At 46.7% G+C, this 25,701-nt stretch overlaps 1 protein-coding gene across 1 annotated transcript in view; it reads right to left on the bottom strand.

Moving 5' to 3' along the window:
* Positions 1–2,545: 2,545 nt before the first annotated feature.
* The window catches only part of chsy1 (chondroitin sulfate synthase 1), a 49,002-nt gene continuing 25,846 nt past the window's right edge, over positions 2,546–25,701 (bottom strand). The window contains exon 3 of the mRNA XM_036544021.1: positions 2,546–4,215. Coding sequence (XP_036399914.1) covers positions 2,620–4,215 — 1,596 coding nt within the window. The 3' untranslated portion in view covers positions 2,546–2,619. The remainder of the gene's footprint in view (positions 4,216–25,701) is intronic.

Below are 25,701 nucleotides of genomic sequence, written 5' to 3'. Positions count from 1 at the left end.
GTTGGACTGATGATGACAGATTCAAGACGGTGCAAGCCTTGAGGGAGAAATGCCCACGGAATACAGATAAGCTTCCTGAATTCTTGCGGCCACATGTACTGTAGCTCCACTGTAAAAGATGTGCCATTGCATTCCTACTCCTGGGGCCCTGGTATGTTCTCAAATCACTAGTTTATGCTGAAAGCTTGCTTTCTATTCTTTTTCTGGAGAGACTTCTACATTGCTACACACAAGTAATTAGTTGATCATTCATACCCAGGTGTTGTTTTGAGTAGGGGTTGACCGATTATCGGCCTGGCTGATTATCGGATCCGATATTCAGCATTTTTATGATTATCGGAATCACAATCTTATGATCTATTTCTATGATGACAAGCATGCCCAGTTTCCAAGTTACACTGAAAGTGCCTGAATAATGCACTTTGTTGCAGTGATATACAGTTAACTATAATGAGATAAGAGTTTATTTATGTAGCAATAGCTATATCTTTGAGTAACATTGGTTCCAGTGCAACTAGAACTTATTTTAGCTACCATCTTGCGAACGTAATATTACTCGCCTGTATGAGTTGGTGTTTTTACATGTTATAGGTGGCCGATGGTCATGACGTAAGCTAATGTCGAGTCTTTTAGAGCTAACTTGGATGTGATAGCGAACGTCAACAAGTTCATTAGTTGATCCATATTTTAGCCAGCTGACTAGCAAAAAAATTGATAGGCTATAACATTAAGTTTTACTAGTTTTATTTCTTTTTACTTTATTTACTTTATAAGACTTTGGGGAGATATTTTGTTTGTTTATTTATTCATTTATTAATTAAAATTTTCAGCTAACTTTATAAGAAATGCTGCTGGGAGCTCCCTGCACTTTTTGTTTTAAGATGATGTTGAAAAGTTCTCTTTTAATTAAACATATGCTTAAATGCATTTCAAGGAAGTTTTGTGTTGGAGTTTGTATTGTTCTAAATTTTGACACCAAGATTGTCAATTTTACCGCACATGTATAGTGGTTCCAAATATCGGCTGTCAGTCTCCTTGATTACTAATAATCGGTATCGGCCCTGAAAAAACCATATTGGTCGACCCCTAATTTTGAAGGACCTTATTAACTGTCAGCTGTTAAACTGATGGCAGCTTCTGCAGAACACAAAGTTTGTTCTGAAAATACCCTGTAAACGCATTCCTTACAATGGGTAGGTTATGGGTAGGAATAATGAAATGCAAAACGAGTATTCAGCACAAACAGATCACCACAAAGTGTGTAATAAACATTTTTTTCATTTATTTCTTAAATATAAAACCTTTTTCCCAGTTGGACAGGGCTGAAAGAGGACAGCAACATTGAAAGCCCCGGAGATAAGACTGTTGTGGGAGAGCCGTCCGCTTACCCCAGTGTTAGGTAATGACGAAACTCTTACTAAAACCTTCCTCGGAGAAATTTTAGTGATTACGCGACAGCGAGGTGGCTACTTAGTCACGCCCTGGGGTGCACTGGAGGGCTTTCAGAATAGAATCTTGTGGGGGGAGGGTTATCAATTAGTCTGAAACACCAGGCATTAACACTCTCTCCCACATGTGCTCTCCCAAGACTGTACAGCATAGCGCTCATTGCTCCTTCTCTACAGTACAGGTCACGTCATGCCTACACCTCCTCAACACAAGAAAAGACACATACGCACACAATACCTCAAGCAACTGTGCAAAAACTCTTTGGTAATCCAAATAATTTTCAAAATAAAAAATAAAAAATAAAAAAAAAACAAAATACTATCCAGAACTGTGAGATGGTTATACAATCCTTCTAATATACATAATCCGACAATCTGATAACTGATAAAAACATGAATGGATGTTCAATAAATTAGACAGCTGAAATGAATCGCAGACATCAGATCCAGCAGGATTTGTTCAAGGAAGAAAACAGATGAAATTCTACCTACAAAATAAACAACAATCCAAAAAAAACAAAAAAAAAACAAACCAAAACAGTGTTGTTCAGCATTATTAAAAAACATGTAAAAACGAACATGACAAATCAATAGCAAATCTATGGCCCACGATGACGGTTTAGATTGATTTTTGTTCTGAGACGTCAGCCTTTCCATTTGACGCCGCATGTTCGCGCTCCCTCCTGTAAACATTCACAAATTAAAATACGTTTTATCCCAATACCGCTGCTGGAAATCTGAGGCTCGCGTGAACGACAGTGTGGGTCTTGCTTTAATCTAGGACCTTATCTGTGCACTTCACCCAGTCCCAGCCTTACCCTCCACTCCCCCTCATACCGCAGTCTATGCAATACAGAACGGTCATGACTTAGTTCATAAAATAGATTTCCAAAGCTTTATTTTGTTATTCTTCCCATTCTTAGGCTCGCCCTAATGAATGACATGTTTGTTCTTTATTATTATTATTGTTATTTTTTTTATCTTTATGACATCATTTCAAAACCTTGCATTTCAGAAAGTCCAACAAATGCTTTGTGTCTTAAAAAAGTATTTCCAAAATATTTCTGCAATGTCTTTTTCTTTGTTTTTGTTTCTTTTTTTGTAAAAAATAAATTAGGTAGTTAAAAAAAGAACACCGATATGCAGTCGGTCAGGTTACGGTCTTGCTGGTTCATTCTGTCCTCATTGATCCGTTATTGCTACCGCTGATTTTTCGGAAGCCATGGTCATTCTTTTCAAGCCACAGTTCAGCCAGCTGCTGTGTCGACCCATGTGACGAGGCCTTGGACCCCAGGCACATTTTGTACTGTTTCGGATCGAGGTTGGGGTCACATATGACGGGGTGATGAACGTGCACTATGCCAGTGTCTGTGCTTCTGAACAGTCTGATCCCTGATTGGACAAATTTGTTAAAGAGGTCCACGTCCTCCAGGCCCCAGCCCTGGATGGAGACGTCGAACCCTCCGGCTCGGACCAGGTCGCCTTTGTATACGCAGACGATGCCGAAGCCGTAGTGTCTCCACAACCCCGTTTTGGAGGTGAACACGTAGTGGTTGTCGCTGGGGACCTTCCCGGCGTAGACAACCTTGGGGTCGTACTGGCTGAAGATGATGGGGAAGTATGTCTGCTCGCCCAGTATCGTGTTGCCCCTACACCTCTTCAAGAAGTCGGCTGTAAACAGTAAGTCAACGTCACAGTAGAAAAGCAAGGAGTCGTTGGAGAAGCGGGAGGAGCCGACTTCCAGGGCCAGCGCCCGGGAGAAGGAGCCCGACACGGGCTGGATCTCCATCTCCGCCCGGGGGTACTTCATGTGGTACTCCCTCATCAGCTCCGTCTGCTTCACGCGCTCCGTGTTGTTGTCCGTGCTGAAGAGCAAGATCAGCAGCTTGACGTTCTGGTTGGGGATGAGGCAGACCTTCTCAAAGTTGGCCATGAAGCGCACGAAGATGTCGTAGCGGCCCGACAGCGGCACCAGGATGTTGATCCTCTTCTCCTTGGGCTCCTTGGCGTCGGCGCCCGCGCTGCTCAGTTTGAAGGGCACCAGCATCTTGAGGGAGTTGGAGAGGAAGGAGAGCGAGTCCGAGTCCTGGTTGATCCTGGCAGCCAGCTCCGCCGCGTCCATCTCCTCCTCCTCCCGGAACTGGATCCGGCTGAAGGTCTGCTGCAGGTAGGCGTGCCTCCTCACCGGCACCGTCATGGTCTTGCCCTTGTGCTTCTTGTACAGCAGGAGCAGGTCCAGTACGTACTCCGCCCCGTACATGGGGTTGACCCGGCGGTAGCCGTACTGGATCTCCTTGAAGTCGATGACGCGGCCCCGCGTCTTGGCGTTGGCGTTGATCATCTCCATCACTTGCATGATGATGTCGTCCAGCGCCACCCGCTGCGAGGAGTCGATGCCGCGCCGCGGCGGCTGCCCGTCGGCCGCCGAGAAGATGTACTTCCCCGTGAGGAACTCCCACTCCAGCACGTCCTCCCGCTGGTGCGGGTGGAAGCGCATGAAGGAGGGCGCCACGCCCAGCTGCAGGTCCTCCTTGCGCACCTCGGCGCTGCTGTAGCGGCTCATCTGCACGATCTCGCGGTGCAGCTGCACGGTGCGGTGCCGCAGCTCGGCGATCTTGCGGCTCAGCATGTAGCTGTGCAGCCGGTACTGATAGGGCGGGTTCTTGTTGGGGTGCAGCGTGATGGCGCGGTGGATCTTGCTGTTGTGGAGGTCGCGGATGTAGCCCTTCTTGTTGGGCTCGTAGTTCTCATAGAACAGCTGTTGCATCTGAAGAAGAAAAAAAAAAAAAAAAGGAAGACACACTTGTTACTGGACTGCGAACGAAGTTCCATCTGGTTTTATTAGGATCGTGAATTTACGATCTAGGGTTGTCCCTGAAAAATTACTTCCTGCTTGGTTTGTTTGTGACATAAATCATCAACAAATAAATCCCCATAAAACATCCCACCCCTTCTGACACAACCACCATAAAATGATTTTGTCACAGTAAATATATTAATTCATTCCATAAAATTATTCCATCGCCTTAAGATACAGTTCATGCCCCACTACCCCCTTCGCATAAAGTCAACAGTGCTCTGTTGTAACAGGCCTGGCCTTTCCAACCCATCAGGAGTATCAAAACACCCAACAGAGATGCTGTTTATCGCGGGTGCTGCACATTCTCCGTACTGTTCCTTATAATGGGTTCAAGGGACAAACTGTTGCGAGTACCGTGAAAAAGGCCAAATATTGACGAGGATTCAAGTCTTTGGTGGGGAGTGTTTACTCTAAACCTGTTGGAAGTTTTAAAAACCTAATGTTCCCCAAGTCGCTGGGGGACCGAATGTTTAAACTGTGGTACAGCTGTTACGGCCTCCATTGGCAGCAATTCAACCGTGGCCAAGAAGGAGGGTTTTGTGCTGTTGACTTCTAATGAAGAAATTATTAGAGAGCCAGAAGTCTATTTGCAAAAGATGGTTAAGTTTTAAAAAAGGCCAATTTGAGAGGACAGTTTTGGAATGCGGCCACCGGTCCGTTCTCCCCGGGGGGAGAAGGCAGCACACAGAAATGGACAGCGGGAGCAAAGAGCCAGAGCTGGAAAGTGAAACGCAAATTTGTGTACAGTCACAGGAACTGAGCAACTCTAGTTTTCCATCACTGGACACACGTCTCTGCACATATGAGTGGGCAAACGACCAACACACACAGGACCCTCTCCCTGATCAATGGCAGGCTTGAGTCAAAGTGTGCTTTAGCAGTCAAGAAAGGTCACTGTTACTTCCATCAGGACTGGGAGCATTGACACTGCTGCCTTTGGTAGCACTCTATTATACTGTTATTGTACTCAGTATCCTCTACAAAGCAGCTACTGCTATAGGCTACAATAAAAATACATACAGCTTTCTTTGGGTTATTTGAATATTACAAAGGGTCTACTAATTGTTGAACATAAAATGCTAGAAGAACTATTCATTTCTTGTGGGTGCAAATTTTAAACTTCTTGCGTACCATGCCCTGTGCTATGTGGGACTCATAAAAGACAATTATTCAGTAAAGATCTTTCTGGTTGATTATTGTCACGGCTATGTTGAATTATTCACAGTGATCTCATTGCAGCAGTTTGTGACAAACACATTAGATCACATTACTTCCAAAGGGAACCAACAAGTTTCTTTTGGCTTGAAGGGGCGTGCAGTTCACCCGGATTAAAACTGAGTTAAGGGAAGCTATTTACAGGGACCTATCTACAATACACACTCTGGTCCAAAGCAAACACCCAGTGTTGCTATGAAGGAGGCCAGGACAGTGGCTCAGGACGCATAAATACACTCCAGAAAACTCAAACAGCAGTGAAACTTGTCTGTATAAATGATAGAGCATTTTGAGTGAAGGGCAGTGTGGGCTAGTGCAGAAGAGCTCTGATAGACCTACTCACTGCTCCTCACTCTTTCTCTTGGTGCTATTCTTAACCTCAATCTTACTGCTACTGCTATTCCTACTCTCCCTCCTGCTGCTACTCTTATTCCTGCTTTCACAGCCTAGGTAGGTCGTAGCACTACTCTTCCTCATGCTGCTGCTCCTACTCTTCCTCCTCCTCTTCCTCCTGCCACTGCTCTTCTTTTACCCACAACATTGGATGGCCGCAGTGACTCGGTGCAGGGTGTGGCTAGTTACAGCTTGCTCCGCCCGTCTGGCTGAGGTGTTGTACTGCAGTGGCTTTCAAAGCCGAGCACAGCCCTGCTGCTTTAACACAATGCCAGGGCTCAGGGTCCTGTCTTCCCTAGAGCGTTCTTCTCCAGCTGTGAAACGGCACCGAAATCGACAGCCGCCCCGGACGTGCTCCCTACTTTCCCGATGACCGCTCCATCATTAGTGCTCCAGTAATTGTCTGACCTTTGACTGCCTCTCTTTAATTGCCAGTTATAACTCATTATACCAATTTTTTTTACAGCTGTTAACCTGGCCACTGTGTTCGCCTCGCTTTGATCTGATGACCCCCTAGAGTGTCTTATTAAAAAAGGCTTAAGTGCAGAACAATGAATTTAGCCCTGTGTCTGAGCAGGAACTCTTCACATGTTGGCTGCTCTCCACAGAAACACCTGTTGGCTCCATTCATTGATTAAGGGACACCTTCGTTGGAAAAGGCCGTGGCACAAAATGGGTTAAATCTGATCTAGATCAAGTACCTGTGTATGAGATCACATAGAAATGACACAGGATCTTATCCAATATTGTATTGAGCAAATGTGGATGTGAAATACAAAAGTACAGCTCCTGTGAAGCAACTCATAGTAGGGCCCCTGGTCTCCACACTTTGCACAAAAGTAGTTCATGAGTTCATGAAGATTTGAGTCTCTACCATCCACCTTGCTGGAGAAGAATGGTCTTATTTCATCGGTTGCTTAGTGACTGCACGGCTGAGTTATGGGAGCAAATAACAACAATTTATTCACATACAGTGGTAAATTGCCAATATACCCAGGGCAAATGGACCAATACTGTACTCCCTTACTTTGCTATGCCACGCAAATGGAGTCAATTCACTTGACATCAAAACACCCCACCCACCCCGCCAGGTAAACCGAGCCTCACAGTCCTGTGTTACATTACAGAGCAGATGTTTCTTAAAGGTGGATGTCGACACAGCAACCTAAATCTTCCCATGAATCAAAGGGCTGCAGCACAGGGTTTCCATTAGTGCTCTGATAAGACGGCCCTCCAAAGCCCGACAGCCTAAACAAATTACGACAGGACAGAAAGATTTAATGTAAGAGGATAACAGATGGGGCAATAGACTTTAGTAAACAATCAGACCGGTCTGTTTAATGTCAGCGCTAATGAGGGTTTTTCACTGGAGTCGTCTGGGGAGGGGGAAAATCTGTGATAAAAGTCGAGAGTGCGACCAATGGGAGACAAAAGGGCCGTGCCCTTTTCTAATTACAGAGGACATGTTTACACGTTCGTGCTCTCAAGTAAAATTAGATCGGGGCCACAGAAAGGTACACCCCAGAGCTGTTTACATATGACTACTGGTGGGGCGAGTCTCTTTGCCGCGGCGACGCAGCGTTGAGCTTGACGTGCCGCTCGTGAAGGAGCAGAGGGCGAACAGGAGAGTGCGGGGGGTGGGGGGCTGGGGGGATGGGGGGAGTCGGAGGGACAGGGCGTTCAGTCAAGATGTGCGTAGGCGTCGCAGCTGTGACAAACTGCGCTCAGTAATCAAGTACTTCTCTGGAATTACATCAGCCCCCGTGTACGGTGTGTGAAAGTGAAAAAGAACAGCAAAAGAAAACACCCCCTGGCAACACTCAGATGTGGGCTGGATGCGTGTGCACCAGTCAGAGCAAGAAGCCTTGGAATGTGTCCATGAGACCTCTATCCATCGGTACTGGTTATTCCAGTTTGGAAATGGTGAACACACTAACCGCAGATACCTGTGCGTGGGGAGAGACTGATACCTTTGTGCCGCAATATGCGTTTCAGCATCGCCTGGAAAATTACAAACTTTCGGAAAACAAAAGAAATACAGTTGCCTTCGATGTATTTTGACACAGCTCCACTCCACTCAATACTTTAAATGTTTTATGAAACTGAAATGATCTGGTTGAAACCGAATCTTTGAATTTGAACTTGAATCTTGAATTCCGAAAGCTTTAATTTTTACACTTGGGCATAAATGTTTTTTTTTTGTATATGTTATAAAATGTAATATACATAAAAGTGTATATAAAATGTAGCCTTAAATACACTTGCTGTGTCTGAAATGGCTGCCCACTAGCGAGAGGAAGCAAATTATCAATGAGGAAGGAGAGTGATCTGCTCGCGAGGATGCCAGGTTACATCAGCAGCTCTGTGGTTGTCTGCTGGCTTAGCCGACCGGCCCGGCGGTGTGCGCGGCGACGCCTGCCAGCTCCGTTTCACACTGAGGTGGCTTTGTGCTTGCCCCCCCCCCCCCCCCCCCCCTCACTGTTCAGCCACTTATTTTTAAGGCTAATTGAAAGGACACAATCACCTGTGTGTGAACACCGCTCTCGCTCCTGACGGAGTCGCACCTGTCGGGGGACTGCGGCGGCGCGCCAAAGCACCCGCTCCCTCGTAATGCCACGCTGTCGAAAGCTAATCCTGTTATCGGGCGCGCCTCCGCCCCTCGGCTGCGCCTCTGACCGAGCCGGCTCTGTGCTGTGGGGTTACAGCACCGATGTGCCCGCCTCGCAGAGCAGGTAAAAATAATACAGGGGATAATACAGGTTTATTCTGCTCGCCGCCACCGCATTCGGCTCTTTCGTTAAGAGAGGGATGGCACTGTGTGTGTGTGTGTGTGTGTGTGAGAGACTGTGAGAAAGAGACAGCAGTGCCCAGTGCCATTTCCCACTGCTGAGTCAACACCAGTCTTCTCGTAGACTGTGCCATACATCAGTAGACTGAGAATAGAGAAGGAGAGTTTGGGGGAGAGCAGCAAGGAGAAGAGTTTGGGCCACAGAATGGAAGGAAAGAGTTTGGGAGAGAGCAGAGACGGGGAGAGTCTGGCCGAGAGTGGAGCGAGAGAGAGAATGGGGGAGAGCAGACGAGAGGACAGTTTGGGCCACAGAAGACAAGGAAAGTTTGGTGGAGAGTGGGGAAGGAGGTAGTGTGAGGAATGTTTGAGTGAAGAAGTGTGGAGCAAAAGAGCAGTGAGGAAGAATGTGGGGATGGCGTGGTGAGGGAGAGAGGGGGAGGGAGAGAGGGAGCGTTGAGGGAAGGCACGGAGGGAGAGTTTAATCTGGTACACAATGCTGAGTCTCTGCAGCGATGTGCTCCATACAAATCTAATTGGAAACGCTATTATGTTGATCTAATTGGCTCTTTTGTAGCCGAATTTGGTCTGTCCAAACTGATTTTCTCCCCCTCCTCACGCGAGCGCGACCGCTGGGCAGCGGATCTGCGCTCGTCCGGGATTAGAACCCTGAGAAGGAAGTGGCAGATCACAGAATTCATCGGAATTGCTGCTTCTGGGAGAGCGCGGCAGCCTGGGCAAGCACCGCCTCACAGATTTATGGCCAAGCTGCAGAAAATTTCACCTGAACTCAGTGTTGAGATGCGGGATACAACTTCATTAGTTTCGTTGCCCGAGGCAGGAAGACATAATGAGCTGCAATCCGTTTGCTTATGAACAATACCCGGGTGTGCTGGTTGTCCATGTGAATGCAGCACAGGGTACGGCAGTGTCCACTGAACGGAACAGTGACTGCATTTTCACAGACAAACCTGTTCTCAGCCCAAGATTTCCTGCACAGCGTAAGACAGGAACTCTCTTCCCCACCCCAAACGATGGCCCGCTGCCATCCCTATTAAAAGCTGTCATTCTGTAAGATCACAGGAGCATTTTATAAACTACATATTTTCTCGCACACTCAACAAGTCGGCCTGAGAAGGAACATATGGTGTCGTCTGTGAAGTTTCTTAATTCATGGCAAGATGTGAACTCAGCTGGAAATAATTCATCTCCCAGTTTGGTTTGGAAACTGGAGCGCTCCTGGTGTTCAACAAATGCGGTGGCTTCTTTGGTGTTCTGCTGCGTTCTGCTGTGTCACACCTCTGATGGGAAGGGACATGCCCAGCTCCTGTTTTTCTTTGTATCGGCAGACTCAGTGCGACGAATGAGAGTGAGGGAATGTTAATGAGAGTCAGGGCTTGAACAGTGTTATGCTCACTAGTGTTATGGTCTGGGAGTGTTGTTAGTCTGGTCTGACACTCATTCAACTTGAGTGGATTCACCTCTGTTCTTTTGTGCTGAAAGTTGCTCTGGATTCATCTGCTAAATGAATGTAATGTAATGAGAGTATATTAATGACTGTGATCCCGGAGGGCTATGGTTCAGGTTGACTATGGCTAGGGGTTTTGGGGGCGGGGGCATGCACAGGCTTAGATTTAAGCATGACTCTGTCCCACACAGCAACAAAAGTGGTTAATGACCACTCCCATATCCTGTAGGTTTACAAACACAGCTACCAGCAGAAAGTTGCCTACTAACAAGCTTCTTCACGATTTACCTGCCAAACCTCATCTTTCAAAACTCAAACCCCATAAATTTCAGCCGCCTTGAAATGTTCTGACCTCATACCATCTAGAGCGTTACCGGACCTGCCCCTTGAATACAGCCCATACCTCTGAGATTTTCCCAGGAGAGAAGAGGTCGGCTTGGACATGTATGTTTATGACTAATTCACGCCTCTGGAAAGAGTAAGACGTTGCCTAAACACGCTATCAAAATAAAATGACTTCCTCACCACCTCACCTCATGTCCAAGCACTCTGAGGAAACAGTCGGACAGGGAGCGTTCATGAGAGCGTGACTTCAACTGTTGATCATGTTACACACACAAAAAAAATCAAGACTCAAAAAGCATGCGAGTGAATGGTACCACCCTGTTACTTAATGCTGGTAGATGAGGGGGGGCACATATGCACAGGGTCCTTTTGGGGACCAGCTCTTCCATAGGCTGACAGCTGAGAAGGCAAAACTCATTCTGTTTTACAATTAGGAGTTGCTGTTTCCCTTGAATAGCTTCTCCAGCATCTAATGTATTATTTTGTCACAAAAGTGTCAGAATTAGGCTCAGCAGAGGAGCTGATACCTTTGTGGTTGAAAAAGTTCCTGGGTGTAACAATGATGAATGTTCCTTTAAGTAAAGCATACATGCAAATGAGCAGCCGACAGACGATGCTCAAATTCAGGATATTAAAAGAGAACAGAGCAGGATATTAAAACTGAGGTTACACTGCAAGCAATAATACACTCAGTAGACCTCCAAGACACCTGAAAAAGCTCCCACCTAAACAGCATGGCTCACTACCCTGTGTGTTAACAGCCATGATTCATTGCAATCAAAAGGAGGAAAAGAAAACCTGATGGCTCTGTACTGTACTGTGTGAGTGGGGCAGTCCCTACTGTTCTGCATGTCTAGGCTTGTTATGGTTAGCTTGTGTGCTAGTTTAGAGGGCACCCAGGACCTGTCACTGAAAACAGTTACTAAGCCTCCAATTATCAATTTCACATTTATACTGGAGTCTGAAATTACGGTTAATCATTTCAGAAAAAAAGTGTATAGAAAAAGACTCCCTGGGAACATTTTTAGATGGAATTATGACACGCACACCAAGCAAACGGCCCACACATTGATAAACGCCAGGTCCATTTAAGCATGTTTGCCAAGCTTTTAAAATACTCACTGGGTCACACTGGGTGTTTTTCACAAGGATCCAGATCCAATTTTAACCCATGAGACTACACGACATGGAAAAGGATCCGTGCTGAGATTTAAGCTGAAAGTGCTCCTGTTCAGAAACGTTCTGAGCGTTTTATCTGCGAGTTTCGTGTCACTTCCTCTTCGGGAATATGATTATTTTTCAGGTGATTGCCAAAGGAAGTAAAGCACCGGGGGCGGACAGCTGCAGTATAGGAGTGTACCATCCTGGCACAGAGCGAGGCCTGGGCTTGTCTAGACCCATTTCTGTTCAGCTCTCTAAAATTGAAAAAGGGAAATTTCACTGTGAACCAGTCATGCGTGGACCAGATTCCCACAAAACACAGGGATCATCTAACTGGCTGTACTCCGCACAGACGTTCAGCTCATCAGGAGCGAAGGCCGTCGCTGCTGTCCCAGGTTCCACCTGTACCATGTGACTCGGATGGTTCGTCCAGCTCTGGCTGTGGGTAAATTAGCTGGGCACGCAAAACGGATTTAGCTGCCAATGTCTGGGTTTTAATTGGACTACACGGAGCCTCAATCTCTAAGACTAATCCCTCAGCCGTCCCTTTGTCGCTAAACTGGGCCACTTCATCCCCAGGTGGGTTTGGTTACCTTTTAATCAACTCAGCACAGAAGGCCCCAGAGAGAAGAGCGACTTTTAAATGAAAAGCTAACGATAACACCGTCAGTCACGGCAGACGCCGACATCCGATATCGACACCCGTGACCATCTGTGGGGCCTTTAAACAGGTACATGTTCGTCAGCTTCTCCTTTTCTCCCTTGAGTCAGTTAAAGCAACAAGGAAAGAAATTTGTCCCCAAAACCTATCACGGAACTTAAATACCTGGTTGTGAGCATTGATTAGCCATCTCTCCTCTTTAATTAAACATGGAAGCACTGATTAAAAGCAAGAAAAAAGGACAGGGCACCAGACGTCAATGGCCAAGATGGGGTGCTGTGAACCCATGGCATTTAATAATGTTGACGGAGTACTGTTCATGGCAGCAAAAGCCAATAGGAACTGTAGTCTGATGAGCTAAAAAAGCTCTGAAAAGACATAAAGAGAGTTCAGGGTCAGGGAGAATCAAAAGCTACATGGAGGACAGACAGATGGACAGATGATTGCTCCTGAAGAGTCCACCCGTCTTCCGATTCCCCGGACAGAGTGGTAATGGCTGTGAAAAGGAGATCCTGGATTGTCCAGCGGAGACAGGTAAAGGAGCCACTCACGCAGGTGCACTCAGCTGCAGGTACACCCAGTCAGGCATACTAATAACAGGCCTCGTCTGGCACTGCTGCCGTGTGTGAAATCATCTCCCATCACCAGGCCTCGATCACCAGGGCGCAGAGCCCAAAAGGAAAGCGGACATTTTTTATACGTCCATTACTGAAAAGATGAATGAATGAAAACAATAAATCCATCTGTGTTCTGAACCAGACGGCTCATTTAATTCCAGGCAATTTCTCAAGTGAGTAACAGAGGTGGGGCTGACAGTCAACAGCTACATGCAAAGTGCGAGAACAAATGCCCCCGCAGGAGGACTTAAACAAAACACCTAGTGACTCATCTCTTCACAAGGATTTTCCTTTGACTTCAAGTAAGAGTTACAAAGAAAAGGGCCATTTTCAAAAAAAAAAAAAAAAAAAATTGCATCAGTCGATCAGCAAATCGACAGAGTGGAATATTCCATTATTTCAGGGTGCTGTGATAACGTCTCCACGCCCGGCCTGCTGAGTGATCGCACATGCGACCGCAAGCGTGTGGTAACAGGCAGGGCCCATATGCACACGCTGTGTGAAAACCACAGCTGACGCACTCAAAGCCAGAGGACAGACGGAGCAGCGCGGCTCCCCCTTTTCCTGGGACACGTCCTCCCCTGGCCACACCCAGGCGGCCGCAGGGTGGGGCCGCGTGACAGAGGGAGAGAGCGAGTGATCCGCCCGGCCGCCCGGCCCAGCCCTGCCCGGTTCTGGCGCCACCTTGGCCGCTTCAGGCTTCTGTTGCCGTTTCCTGTCCAGCCGCTTTTGGCAAACGGCAAAGACTTGGTTCATTCAATACAGAAAATAAAACGGGGAGCAATATTCAAATCTTCCATCTCACGCCACCACTTCTTTTTGGTGCATTAGTCAGAAGCATATGGTAAACCAATTAACCAGCTGCACATAGACCCTCCGCTTTCCCAGAGAAAGCTTTGGATAAGCAATGGCAACAATATAGCCAAGTAGTGAAGTGCTTAGTCAGGGATACTCCATCCAAGAACCATAAAAAGGCACAATCTAATGGATTATGGTGAGATTCTGAAAGTCTTCATTGACATGGAATATTGAAATCCATTTATTTAACAAACACCCTATCCAAGGCAGCTTAACTAGCTAACATTTTATATATTACCAATTTATGTATCTGGTATGTACTGAGGCCCCCTGGTTGCACCCCCACTTCTTAAACATTCCTCCACACGGCTGACGAATTAGCCAATCCTTTTCTCGCTTTCACAAATATACATTTGAACTATGCTGGCAGGTACTGTAGCTCTATGCTGACATGCAGGTAATGGAGGATCAGCCACAAAAGACATGGGAGGAAGACTAATAATAAATATAAATCTGGTTCCGTGACTGCACACATCCCCTGGGGCCTTAAAGGGGAATTCCAGTAAACATCTCTAATTCCATCAGATTTCTGACACATGTCGGCATTTACATAATTTATAAAGTCACGCCACGCATGCCAGGAAAGGAAGCAGCTTGCATCTGAGACGATACAGATCACTAGCAGTCTACGTAAACTGATGGTGCCAAGACAGAGACACGAGATAGATAGACAGGTAGATATATCTGGTCACCACAGTTCATTGTATTTCCAGGAAAGGACTTCACACACATCCACAGGCATCATAAATCACAGGAAAGATGTGTTTGGTAGGGTTTAACTTGAATGTGGAGACTGAAGTACACTTTTGTTCAGCAGCTAACAGGCAAGCTGAAGAGGACCTGCAGACAGGGTAGCGGACCAGCTGTTCCCCTGGCTCCCAGTCGCAGGTGTGTGGACACTGCTGACTGTCACCTCGCTGGAGAACAGGGGCTGAGCCACTCAAACGCCTACTCCAACAGCCCACTCTCCTCAGCTTAGAGAGCACTGCAGTGCCCTCCACTCAGACACAAAACCCACACAAAGAGTGCTGGTGTTTTTAAGCTTTGAAAAAAAAAAAGGCACCACCATACAGTAGAAAAAAACCCAAGCCAGCAATATCAGATTCCTGCTCCAGTCTAGCCAGATGAACAGGCACCAAATGGCCAGAAAGCCAAAGCAGCTTCTCTGCCTTGAGGTACAGGTTCATCAGTTTTTCCCTGAGCTGTGGAGTCAGATCCATTATCTTTATTTACTTACCCACATTATTACTTGAAATATTACATTAATGCTGATCATAAAATAGGAATTATATGTTTAATTCCAATAGGGGCCTACAGCAATTACAGCACAGACATTCTAATCCATAATCCCAGTGCTCTCTTTTTTCCATTTCAGGGCAAAACTGCTGCGTAAGCTTCCTTAAAACAGAGACACTACACACTGGCTTCAGCAAAGGGGCTTTTGTCTTGGTGCAATTACTTCGAAATGATCATTTTAAGGTCTTTAATAAAGTCGGAATCAATTCTGGAGGGATGTGCTGAAAGCAACCGTCTGCAGGCCCCGGTGTTGGATTTCTGACCTTGGCAGTGCGGCGGCGGCCAGCGGAGGCTGCCAGAGATGGGACAGTAAATCTAATGGGCTGAAAAACCGCCACTTCGGAAAAATCTGAGAAGCCCGTTGGAAATTCCGTTTAGGTCAGCCTATGGACGGCATGGCTCGGCGGACGGAGGGACACGGGGCGCGGAACGGCGGCGGTGACGGGCCGGCCTCGCCGAGGCGCGGGCGTCGGGGGGCCCCCGGACCTCCTGCGTGCGCCGTGGCTTGCAGGCAGTCTTAGCGGAAGAGCGGGAGCTCATTAATCACAGGGCTTATACGTTTCGCGGGGCTTAATAACACGGGTCCTCACTTTAATCACCGCCTGTTGATATATTCCTCCGCGCAGCCGAAACTTTCCATCCTTAAACGTTTGAGGAAAGAGGGCCCGAGTCTCTCTTTCTCTCCCCGTAGGTTTGCTGCACAGGAAGCTCGAGGAAGGCTCTCGCCGCAGGAGCCCGATTATTTCGGGAACGCCGCGAGTGAAATGACAGCGGCTTCTGCAAATGGAATGAGGCATAACTCGCCGCTGAGGATTGAAAACCGATAGGCGCCACACGCGCGACAAAGGGTTCTTCCAAAGGCCGCTCGAGTCATGACTTGACATAATCGCTTCCGTGCCATTTGATGCAATGCCAAACACCTCAGCCGAAAGGCCAAGTCATTAAAAAAAACAAAGCAAAGCCGTCACTTCAACTTCAAAGCTTCTCACTGAAACACTTAGTGCTACATTTGGATGGGGGCCAGTATGGGAAGCATAAGGATGAGCATGCAACATGCATGTGCCTTTGCACTAGAGCCTAGAGACAAGCAACTCAGCTGGAACACAAAGGCATTAGTGAAGGCTCATCTGTTTGTGTTTAATAAAAAAAAAAACTACACAAGTAATCCAAATAACAAATCATCCACATAATGATTGAAGGGGGTGAGGGCTGGCATTACTGCATATGAAGGCCGTAAAGTATGCTTAAGACGACAAAAAGCAACAGAGATAAAAGACAGAGGCATTTTTAGCATTGCTAGCTGCAGAATCCATATACCAGTCCAACCACTTGTCACTGTTATCTGACACTCCTGTGTTATGACATACTTATGGAGGGGGGAAGAAAACAAAGTCATTCAACAGGAGCTGTCTTTCTCAATGTCATGCGCTGTAGGGGAGCTATTAAGTTCACAACCGCAACAAAAGGGCTAAACAAAAGTGACTGAATGAAGAAGTGGTTATGAAAGCGACCGCGGTACATCGTGTGCCTCTCTCCTTCCTCTGTGGCTCTGCGGAGACAAAGCCATTCCATCTGCAATGGATTTAACACGCCGATGCTAATACACTCCCGTCACCAATATCCAAAATCCTGCCAAGCAAAAAAATGCCGCGTTTTTAAAAAACCGAATCGAGGACGCCTGTTCACACTTTGAAGATGGCAGATGAAAGTCTCAAAGCCTGAGTGTGCACGCTGCCAATGACAAGGGCTGTTAAATTGTGCCTACGGATTTCAGCTTAAAAATTTAAAAAAGTTGCGAATCAAAGGAGATATTTAAAAAAGAAGCACACCTTTGAGTTACTCAATCAGAGAATAATACAGAATCACCACCAGACAGCTTGAGAGGGAGGGGAGAGTGTGTTTGTTTTTAGAACTTTAAAGGTGATTTAAGAGCTGTCACAAAGGAGATATACAGAATGAAAAAATTAAAGAAAAACCATAAGCTCATAAAAAAAAAAAATTCAAACAAAACAAAACAATAAACAGTTTAATACAGTAAGCATGTCACAGCAGGTAGAGAGTGGGGGAGTGTGTGGGAGACAGAGACGGAGGGACTGAAAGAGACAGAAAGGAAGTGTGTGAGACAGACACAGAGGGAGTGTGTGAGAGAGTAAGAAAGACAAAAAGAGAAAGGGTCGGAAAGAAAAAGAGGCAGAGAAAGGGAGAGTGTATGTAAGAGACAAAGAGAGAGGGAGTGTGTGTGTGTGTGTGTGTGTGAGAGAGAAAGAACATATGTGTGTGTCAGATAGGGAAAGTGCATGTGTCAAAGAGAGGGAGTGTGTGTATGTGTGTGTGTGTGTGCGTGTGTGTGTGTGTGTGTGTGAGAGAGAAAGAACATATGTGTGTGTCAGATAGGGAAAGTGCATGTGTCAAAGAGAGGGAGTGTGTGTGTGTGTGTGTGTGTGTGTGTGTGTGTGTGTGTGTGTGTGTGTGTGTGTGTGCGCATTTGTGTGTATGAGAGAGACAGAGAGAGAGAGAGAGAGAGAGAGAAAGATAGTGAGGGAGAGTGTATGATAGCAAGAACAAGAGTGAAACAGACAGTGAGAAGGAGAATATGTGAGAGAGAGAAACAGAGAGAGAGTACACAAACTCCCCATGATCCTCTGCTTTGGTAGCGCTCTGACCAAACTCGGCAACACTGCGGCAGTGAGGCGAGGTGAGGCTTCTGTGAGCGCTGCACACGCTCCGCTCTGCCTCTCAGGAAGCAGATGTCTGAGGCAGCTGAGAGGGGCGGCAGCAAGCCGCCACCACGCCGCGCTGCGACAGAGCTGCTGCTCTGACCGCACCGCCAGGGTCTGACGCGTTTCGGCGCCTCCCCGAAGGAGGCTACGCCGCGGTGCATCTGCGTCACGCGGGGACGGCTGAGCTGCTGGGACGCTCGTCCCCAGCTGGGACCAGAAGGCGCAATCAAAGAGACCAGACCGACGCTGCCACATCGCCTGCATAATCCCCGAGCCTGCAGGGGCACTGAGCACAGCAACATTAAAGTGAAACTAAAAGGCTCAGTGACGGGAAACCCTGCCATTAATACAGTACAGTGGGGCAAACATGCTGGACACAGGAGCCTACCATGAGAACTGTGTGTGTATGCTGCTTATATAGAACAGCAGAAAAGCACATGTGACATGACATTATGGCCTTCGCAGAGGAAGATGAGATGATAGCTTCAGGTCATATCTGGGGTGAGAAGACATGTGGCTTCAGTCAGAGTGACAACCATCCACTAGTGGTGGGGGGGGGGGTATTCACATCGCCACAGACAACCTCGGTTTCCAAAGCCCATGAGAAAAATGTGTAGTCTGCGCTGTGCCTTTCACCCTCCCGCCGCTCTGCAACTTTCTGCTAGCAGCTCGGAAAAAAAAGTCAGCTCTGACAGCTTTCCGTGACTACGAGTAAAAAGCAGACAAACATACGAATGCCAAATTAAAGGTTGGGGCTGGAGTCCCATCAGCTTGACTCCGCCGAGGCCTGGCGGTTGAGGCCCGCACAAAACGGCATTGTTCCGGAGGAGAGAGGAGCGAAAGCTCTGAAGACTCCTCCATTATTGTGACAAACGAAGTACAGTGAATCGCATGTCAGAAGCTTCCAAGGAAAGTTTGCCGTCTTACGCCTCTGCCAAAGGGGCCTGGCAGCAGAACAGAGAGATCCTCAACAGGCTCCCTCTCCGCCCTTCTCTCTAAAAATACACCCGGGGACAGACAGGCTTGTCCAGGCTCCGGGAGGAAGAGGCGCACCAACCGGGCGTGCGGGCCTCCAGAGTTTTTCCACTGCAGATGGCGCGCTGTCCTGCCAGCGCCACAACCAGCCGGCGCCGGCGACAAGTGTCCCCCCTCTGAAGAGCTCAGGTGCGGACCTGCTGCACACTGTCTGAGGCGCTAATGAGCGCCTTTCCCCACACACGCGGCAAGCCCGCACGCCCACCATTACTCACACGCTGACAACACTGTTTGGATTCAGGATATTGGCATGTTAGCTGATGTCAGACATGTGTTGGACCCGTTTCACAGAACCGTGGTTGCAGATGTAATCTTTTTTTTCCCTCTTGATAGGAAGGATGTTTCACATGTGCAGAGTATACATTATAACATGATACTTTCTGCGCTTGAGAACAGATTTAAGATCAGTGCGCCCACCAGCAGTTTTAACCTAAACCATTGCGTGTAACATTTTCATTCTGATCTAGGATCAGTTGCTAAAGGAAGAAAATACTCACATCAAATCCCTGTAAATCCACATTCAATTGTTGCTTTATCTGTCTGGGGCTGTTGTCATTTGTGAAAACAAACACACAGAGATACTGATTATATCTACATGAATGTAACAGCATGCGCAACCTAGATAATTCTCCTTTTATGTCCAATAATGGATTATTAGGGAAACAAAACGAAATCTGTAATAAAACCTCAGCCAATATTTTAATAATATCTAGTTGTCTTCTTATTGTTTTTAATGAGTACTTAATTACCCTTGCCTGTCCACTTTTTTTGAATTAGTGGAAACCCTAATCCATAGGGGATCACAAACTTTATCTGCAGCCGTGAGCAAACAAAGTGGCCAAGTGCACACGCAGACACCGTTTATCTGATAGCGTGCACCCGCAATGTCAGCATGACACAATCAGAGAGCATGAATAACTGTGTGCTTTGTTTCAGGCCTGCAGCAATCGTAGAAGGTAAATATGAAATTAGTGCCAATGTTCGATCAAGTGTGATTTAAAAAGAACTGACTGCATGGCAGGCTGCACTCTCAGGCATGGTGTAATTATTTCCAATGGCAAGTAGAAGGTAGGAACTGACAAGTCAGCGATTACTGTCTGTCTGGGTTCCGAAAAGGGCGTAACCGGTGAGGAAAATGCGCCCTGCTTCAAGTGCAAAGGCCAAAATTGAAAACCTCTTTAAAACAAAAGTAAACTTGCCGATATTGGTTTGATTTTTTTTTTTCCCTTTTATTGACAATGGTAATTACGCCCTTGCGGCTGGGAGCGGAATACTTGCGGAATCCTGGTGGTCCGAAGCTCTAGAATTAGGGAGTCCCGCCCTCGGAAGCTGAAGGAGGAGGGAGAGGAGCGGAGATGTGGGTGCGCTGATCCCTGCAGTCGGGTTTATACTTAACTTAAAATTACCGAAAGTGAAAGAAAAACACGGCACCCAGCGCAGACAGAACCTGTAATCATTTCTGCAGCTCGGGCCTAAACAATGCTATATCTGATACTTCCACCCTTGACTCGATTTTACTGTCCCTCACAGCCCTTACAGTCCAAACCTGGAAAGAAGGGCTTTAATTACAGGGACGCCGGAGCGGAGAACATTTGAAACGGAGTCTCCAGCTGTTGCCGTTTCTCACCTTCTAATCCTGAACCGAGCTACCCTGGAGCTCATGGCCACATTGTGAAGTCTAGGGTTTTGCCTCGTGTTCGCAGTCGTAACAGCCCAGCACGTCTCCCAAACCTAGACTTAGCCACGACAATTCGTTTATGAGCGTTTTCCATACCAGAATCGTGTACTACTGGGTTTCCCAATCCTGCTGATTGGAAGTCACCGGGTATGCATGCTTTCTTTCCACCAGAGACCGCAATCAACTGGGTCTGATTGAGTCATTACCTGAACACTGCCTTTCATTTGACAACTCTTCATTTAATTTAAGTAACCTCCTTAACAATGTGTCTTTGGAGGTATACTTATATAGTATACATATGTTATGCTGATACAAAAATGAAGCTGTTTATTCAACAAAGTTCTGTTACAATCTATCCTTCAAGAACATTTATTTAAGATCGTCTCAGACTGAATTAGCTGTTCAATTAATTGTCATACAATGATAATTAATTATTCTTACCAATAATGGATGCCTATCCCAACTGCTATTTCGTTAAGTTGAATGTATAGAAATAGTGCTGTATAGGGCTGAAATGTATAGACATAACTTACAGAATCACCCAAGTATTTTCTAAAACCCATGACTCATGACTTATTTGGCAACTCAGCTATAATGAAGACCAGAACACAGGGCAGGGTTCAAGGATCAGGTTCAGCAAATGCTGGCGAGAAGCATTAACCAAGGTGGGAATCTATTAGGAGCCTTACAAATCCACAGGCCTGCCAATTTTGGGAGAGATCTATGGATTGGTGAAGCCGCTAATGGATTCCCACCCTGGTCAGCTGGAAAGCGACAGGACATAAACTGCACCATGCAGAGTGATCAGGCATGAAGGGAAAAAGTCACATGGTAAAAGCTGTGAGGGACAACATTACCTGCCATGAAATGCAACCTTGTGTTCCACGCCCGTTGGTGTGGATAGCATGTGAGAAGAGGGAGGAGAGGACAGCAAGGGAAAATAAGGAGAAAGAGCTTCATGCTTTGCTGTGAGTGTTCCCCAGGGGAGAGATCTCTCAACTGCACAGAGTGAGGGGAACACTGCAGAAAGATGATTAAGCATTGTTCTCAAAACATACAAATCAATGCAGGCGGCCATTGACTTAAGGTCCCTGACACGGGCATGGAAAAAGCCAACAAGACAGAGTGCAACGGAGTGGTCAGGAAAAACAAGGTCAGCCCCCGAAAGCACTGACCTGGAGTCAGTGGAGCAACACCTAACGACCTGTTAGAGGTCAAAAAAATCCTCCGGGCTGGCGAGAGAAAACAGACATTATCTCGAATTCAGGGGCACAAGCTGAGCAGATCTTAAACAACATGGTTAGAAAAGTGTTTTTCCCAGAGTTTCTGTGTGGCTCGGTGCAGCTACAGCCTTAGATGAAACTGGAATCCGAGCTCTCTCAAGTTAACACCTTAGGCTATGACTGTTTTAATCAAAACACTAAAGCTCTTTCAATAAGGTCAACAGCTTGTATAGAATATATAGGGCATTCAATACATGTACATTCTGTCCATGGGTTCCCGTCCTTAAACTACACAAAAACGCCACAAGACGTCTTTTGTGACTTAAGATCAAAAATATCAAGAGGGTATTTCATTGGACATTGTGTCACTATATTTGCTTAGCAGATGTCCTTAACCAGCACAGCTTACATAGCTTACATTTCTACATATTAGCCATTTATGCATCTGGGTTGCTCGCTGCACCAGTTCAAGGGCCTTGCTAAAGGGTCCAATGGCAGTCCTCCAACCGGACTACGAACATCCAGGAACTTTTTAGTAACAAATCTGCCTTCTTAGCTGCTGTGCTACAGAGTCACTCATTAAGATCGTTATTTCACATTATCTGACAGGGCACGCTTTTTTAACACGGTTAAACTAACCAATTTTAACTTTATGCCACCTCAGCGGCAAGGTCCATGGCTTGTAATGTGAAAGTCTCTGTCCAAAAAACCGTGGGAGAAAGCTGGAATCTGGACCAGTCATACACCTCTGTACGATCCATTAACTGGCTCCAGGCCAGGAGGCAGCAAAACACAACCATGTGTCACAATCAATACAGGGGCCAATGAGAGGACAGCTTCTTTACAAATTCCAGACAGGCGATTGGCTGCATCAACCATGCACCAATGGCCCGCATATATAAATAGCTCACATATATCTTATGCACTGTCTCTTTCAAATGGTTATCTTGTCGAGAAATACAATACAAGTTTATCCCCGCAATGGGAAGGATGGCCTCATGAGTGCCACATATGAAGGCGTTTATGTCTAGAATAATAGATTTAATTTATGGGAAAGCCAGAAATAAAAGCTTTTATAAAGTTTATCGGCCAAGTAAATGAGTCCCGCTTTTGCCTGGATGAGAAAGTATTTTCATAATGCAGGAAGTGAGAGATGCAGCCCAGGCATCGATCAGTCTCTTTCATCTCCGCACCATGAAAAGCCCCGCTGAAGTACTGCAGGCAGCTTTGCCCCGATTCCCCATTCGTTCATATGCGGGGAGGGAGGGTAGCGGTTCCCCCGGTGGAGTGGAAGGCTCACAGCACGCATTCATTAGGAGCCGTGAAACTCCCTCACCTTTCCCTCTGAGTCAATTATACGCCGTTTGACAGCCCCCCGTCTTATTCCACTGATTACCTCAAAATAAATAAATAAAACGGGACAGAAAGCCTCGCAGTCAGAATACCGGCGCCTCTGCGAGGAAAAGAAACTGCCGGGGAGATAAACCCGCTCCGCTTGGTGACCTTTGGGATAATTTCCAAAAGGCCAGCTCAATCAGCTTAGCGGTTTAGCCCCGTGGATGAAATGTGCGCCAATTTACACCACGCAAGGTTCAAAGGTCATCTCTGAGTGCTCTAAGTGGACGGAGGACCATGGGGGGGGGGTGGTGTTCAGAAAGGCACGATCGTGACTTTAGAAGATCTTCTGTTTTAAATGGCGGGGTCCACGAGCGGAACGAGCTCTGACTCGACTCGGGCCTGGAGAACAGACCGGTCCCTGTTTGATCCCGCCGAGTAAATGAGGAGGTGACACGGGTACAGAAATGGCCGCAAGCCCGCAACAAGGTCCAGATGTCACAGCTCCGCACGGCAGCAAAGATTGTACTTCTCTAGCGTCTTCTGTATCCAAGCCTGTCAGCCCTGTTCGGCAGTTTAACAGCAGCAATTATGGCAGGTACGCATGGACACAAACCCGTGAAAGCCTGGCACACTGGCCGCGACCCAACAACATCCGCAGACAGCGGCTTCCGTTCAACCTTTCCAGGAAACGGGGTCAGCGGTGTGAACAGGCCACTGAAATAGGATTTGCAAATCTATCCAACGCACACTTAAAAAAAAAGCATGCATGGCTTCACACACACACACACACACACACACACACATAAATACATACACACAAACGCACACACGAACGCACACACGAACGCACACAAATGGACAGGCGTTGGTAATGACCGTTATTAGCAGCAACGAGGCCAGTAATTAAAGTGCCACGCCAGTTCTGGCATCAGCGGTGCTGCCGATGCCAGAGTCAGGAGAAATTATTTGAAAAGATGGTTTTTCATCTATTAGCTAAGCTTGTGTTAGCGGTAATGATGCTGCCCGCTGTTGGAGCACCTGATTGAAAGCTACGGGAGCTCAACAACCCCTGTGAAGTCTAATTAGTTGTTTACCCCGTCTGGGTTGAGGCCGAGCTGCACGGGGTGAAATGGCGCTTCACATGGTGCGGCCGGTGAACGTCCAGCAGCAGCGTTAGCGCCCACCTTAATAAGCCCAATTATTTTTTGCGGACTTAATCCTTCGGAAAGGTTGCGAATAAAACTGCTATATCACAGAGATGCACAGAGTTTTGGTGAGGGGTGGGGTCAATGCTGGGTGCATGGCATGAGAGGGAGGTGGTCTTGAGAAAACCCCTCCCTTCTTCCGCACACAGTAAAAAGCCTTCCACATCTGAATTCAACATACTGGTCAAATGAACTGTGTTAAAACCTTAAGAAATCCATCTGTGAAACTGGCCACATTCACTAAATTAAGGCGGCACTGAAAACGCCCTCTGATAAAATCCGTAACTTCCCTTCACTTCTAAGCAAACTGCGTGTAAACAAAGAAATACTTACTGGGCTCATTAGCGCTTGGAAGTGAGCTGGACGCCAATATGCATCGACAGATCATTAAATACCGCCAATTACACAAAAAGCTCAGGGAAAGCAAACGTTCTGCTTCAAAGACCTGATGCTGTTTTTAATTTGGGAGGTGACTGCAAGCGCGGCCACATCAGCAACACCCAGAAAGACAATTATGACGTTCCATGACAATCCACGCTAGTAAAACCAAATTCACAGACTGTAAAACGAATGTCATGGCAAAGCGGGTTTCATGCCAGAAAATGTACAACACACACAGTGAACCAGCACACAGGACACACACACACACACACACACACACACACACACACACACACACCAGCATGTCTGAACCACTGCAATAAAATTCAGTGCCTTTTGCTTTACCGAAATCTCGATTTAGTCCTGACATTTAAAGGCGTCAGAAATGCTATTACCTCTCTCTGTCTGTCTGATGTTCAGAATGATTCCCCTGTACCTGCAGTAATAAATGTTTGGATGTGGCCTCAGATGTAGCAACATGTCTTAGCTTCCTGTCATAAAGCAGGCGTCTGGGTTCCATAAATGTCAAAAGTGATATCACAAGCTTTCTAGCTGTAAATGAATCAAATTCATTTGAACAATTCAGGTAGAGAATGTACAATTGTAGGCCCCTGCAGTGGACTAAATCAAGTAAAAAGAGATATTCTGGTTTGTAGAACAGAGCTGTCACTTCTCTTTCTGACAGTCTGCCACGACTGCACTCTAATGTTTTTTTTTTTTTTTTTTTTTTTTTTTTTAAGAAAACCATAATTCAAGGAATAGTGCTGGATTAACGGAAGACAGCTCTCTGTCCATTGGTCAATCCTTTGGAAATGCTTTCCTTTGACATGTTGGTAGCCTGCTGTAGGTAGCTTAGAGCCATGCGGCTATTTCATCGGTCTGTCAGAGACAGCTCACTTGTTGCATCTCACTCACTGACCGGTGGCTTGGTCATCATGTTTGGCTAATCTCCTTCAAAAAAGGCTGTTTCATGCCGTCCACATATGAGTAGGGGCTATGCATTCAACTAGAGGA

The sequence above is a fragment of the Megalops cyprinoides genome, chromosome 13 (assembly GCF_013368585.1).
Source record: "Megalops cyprinoides isolate fMegCyp1 chromosome 13, fMegCyp1.pri, whole genome shotgun sequence".
Classification (NCBI taxonomy): domain Eukaryota; kingdom Metazoa; phylum Chordata; class Actinopteri; order Elopiformes; family Megalopidae; genus Megalops; species Megalops cyprinoides.
Note: the sequence above shows the minus strand (reverse complement) of the source record. Positions and strands in the feature narration are given on the sequence as shown.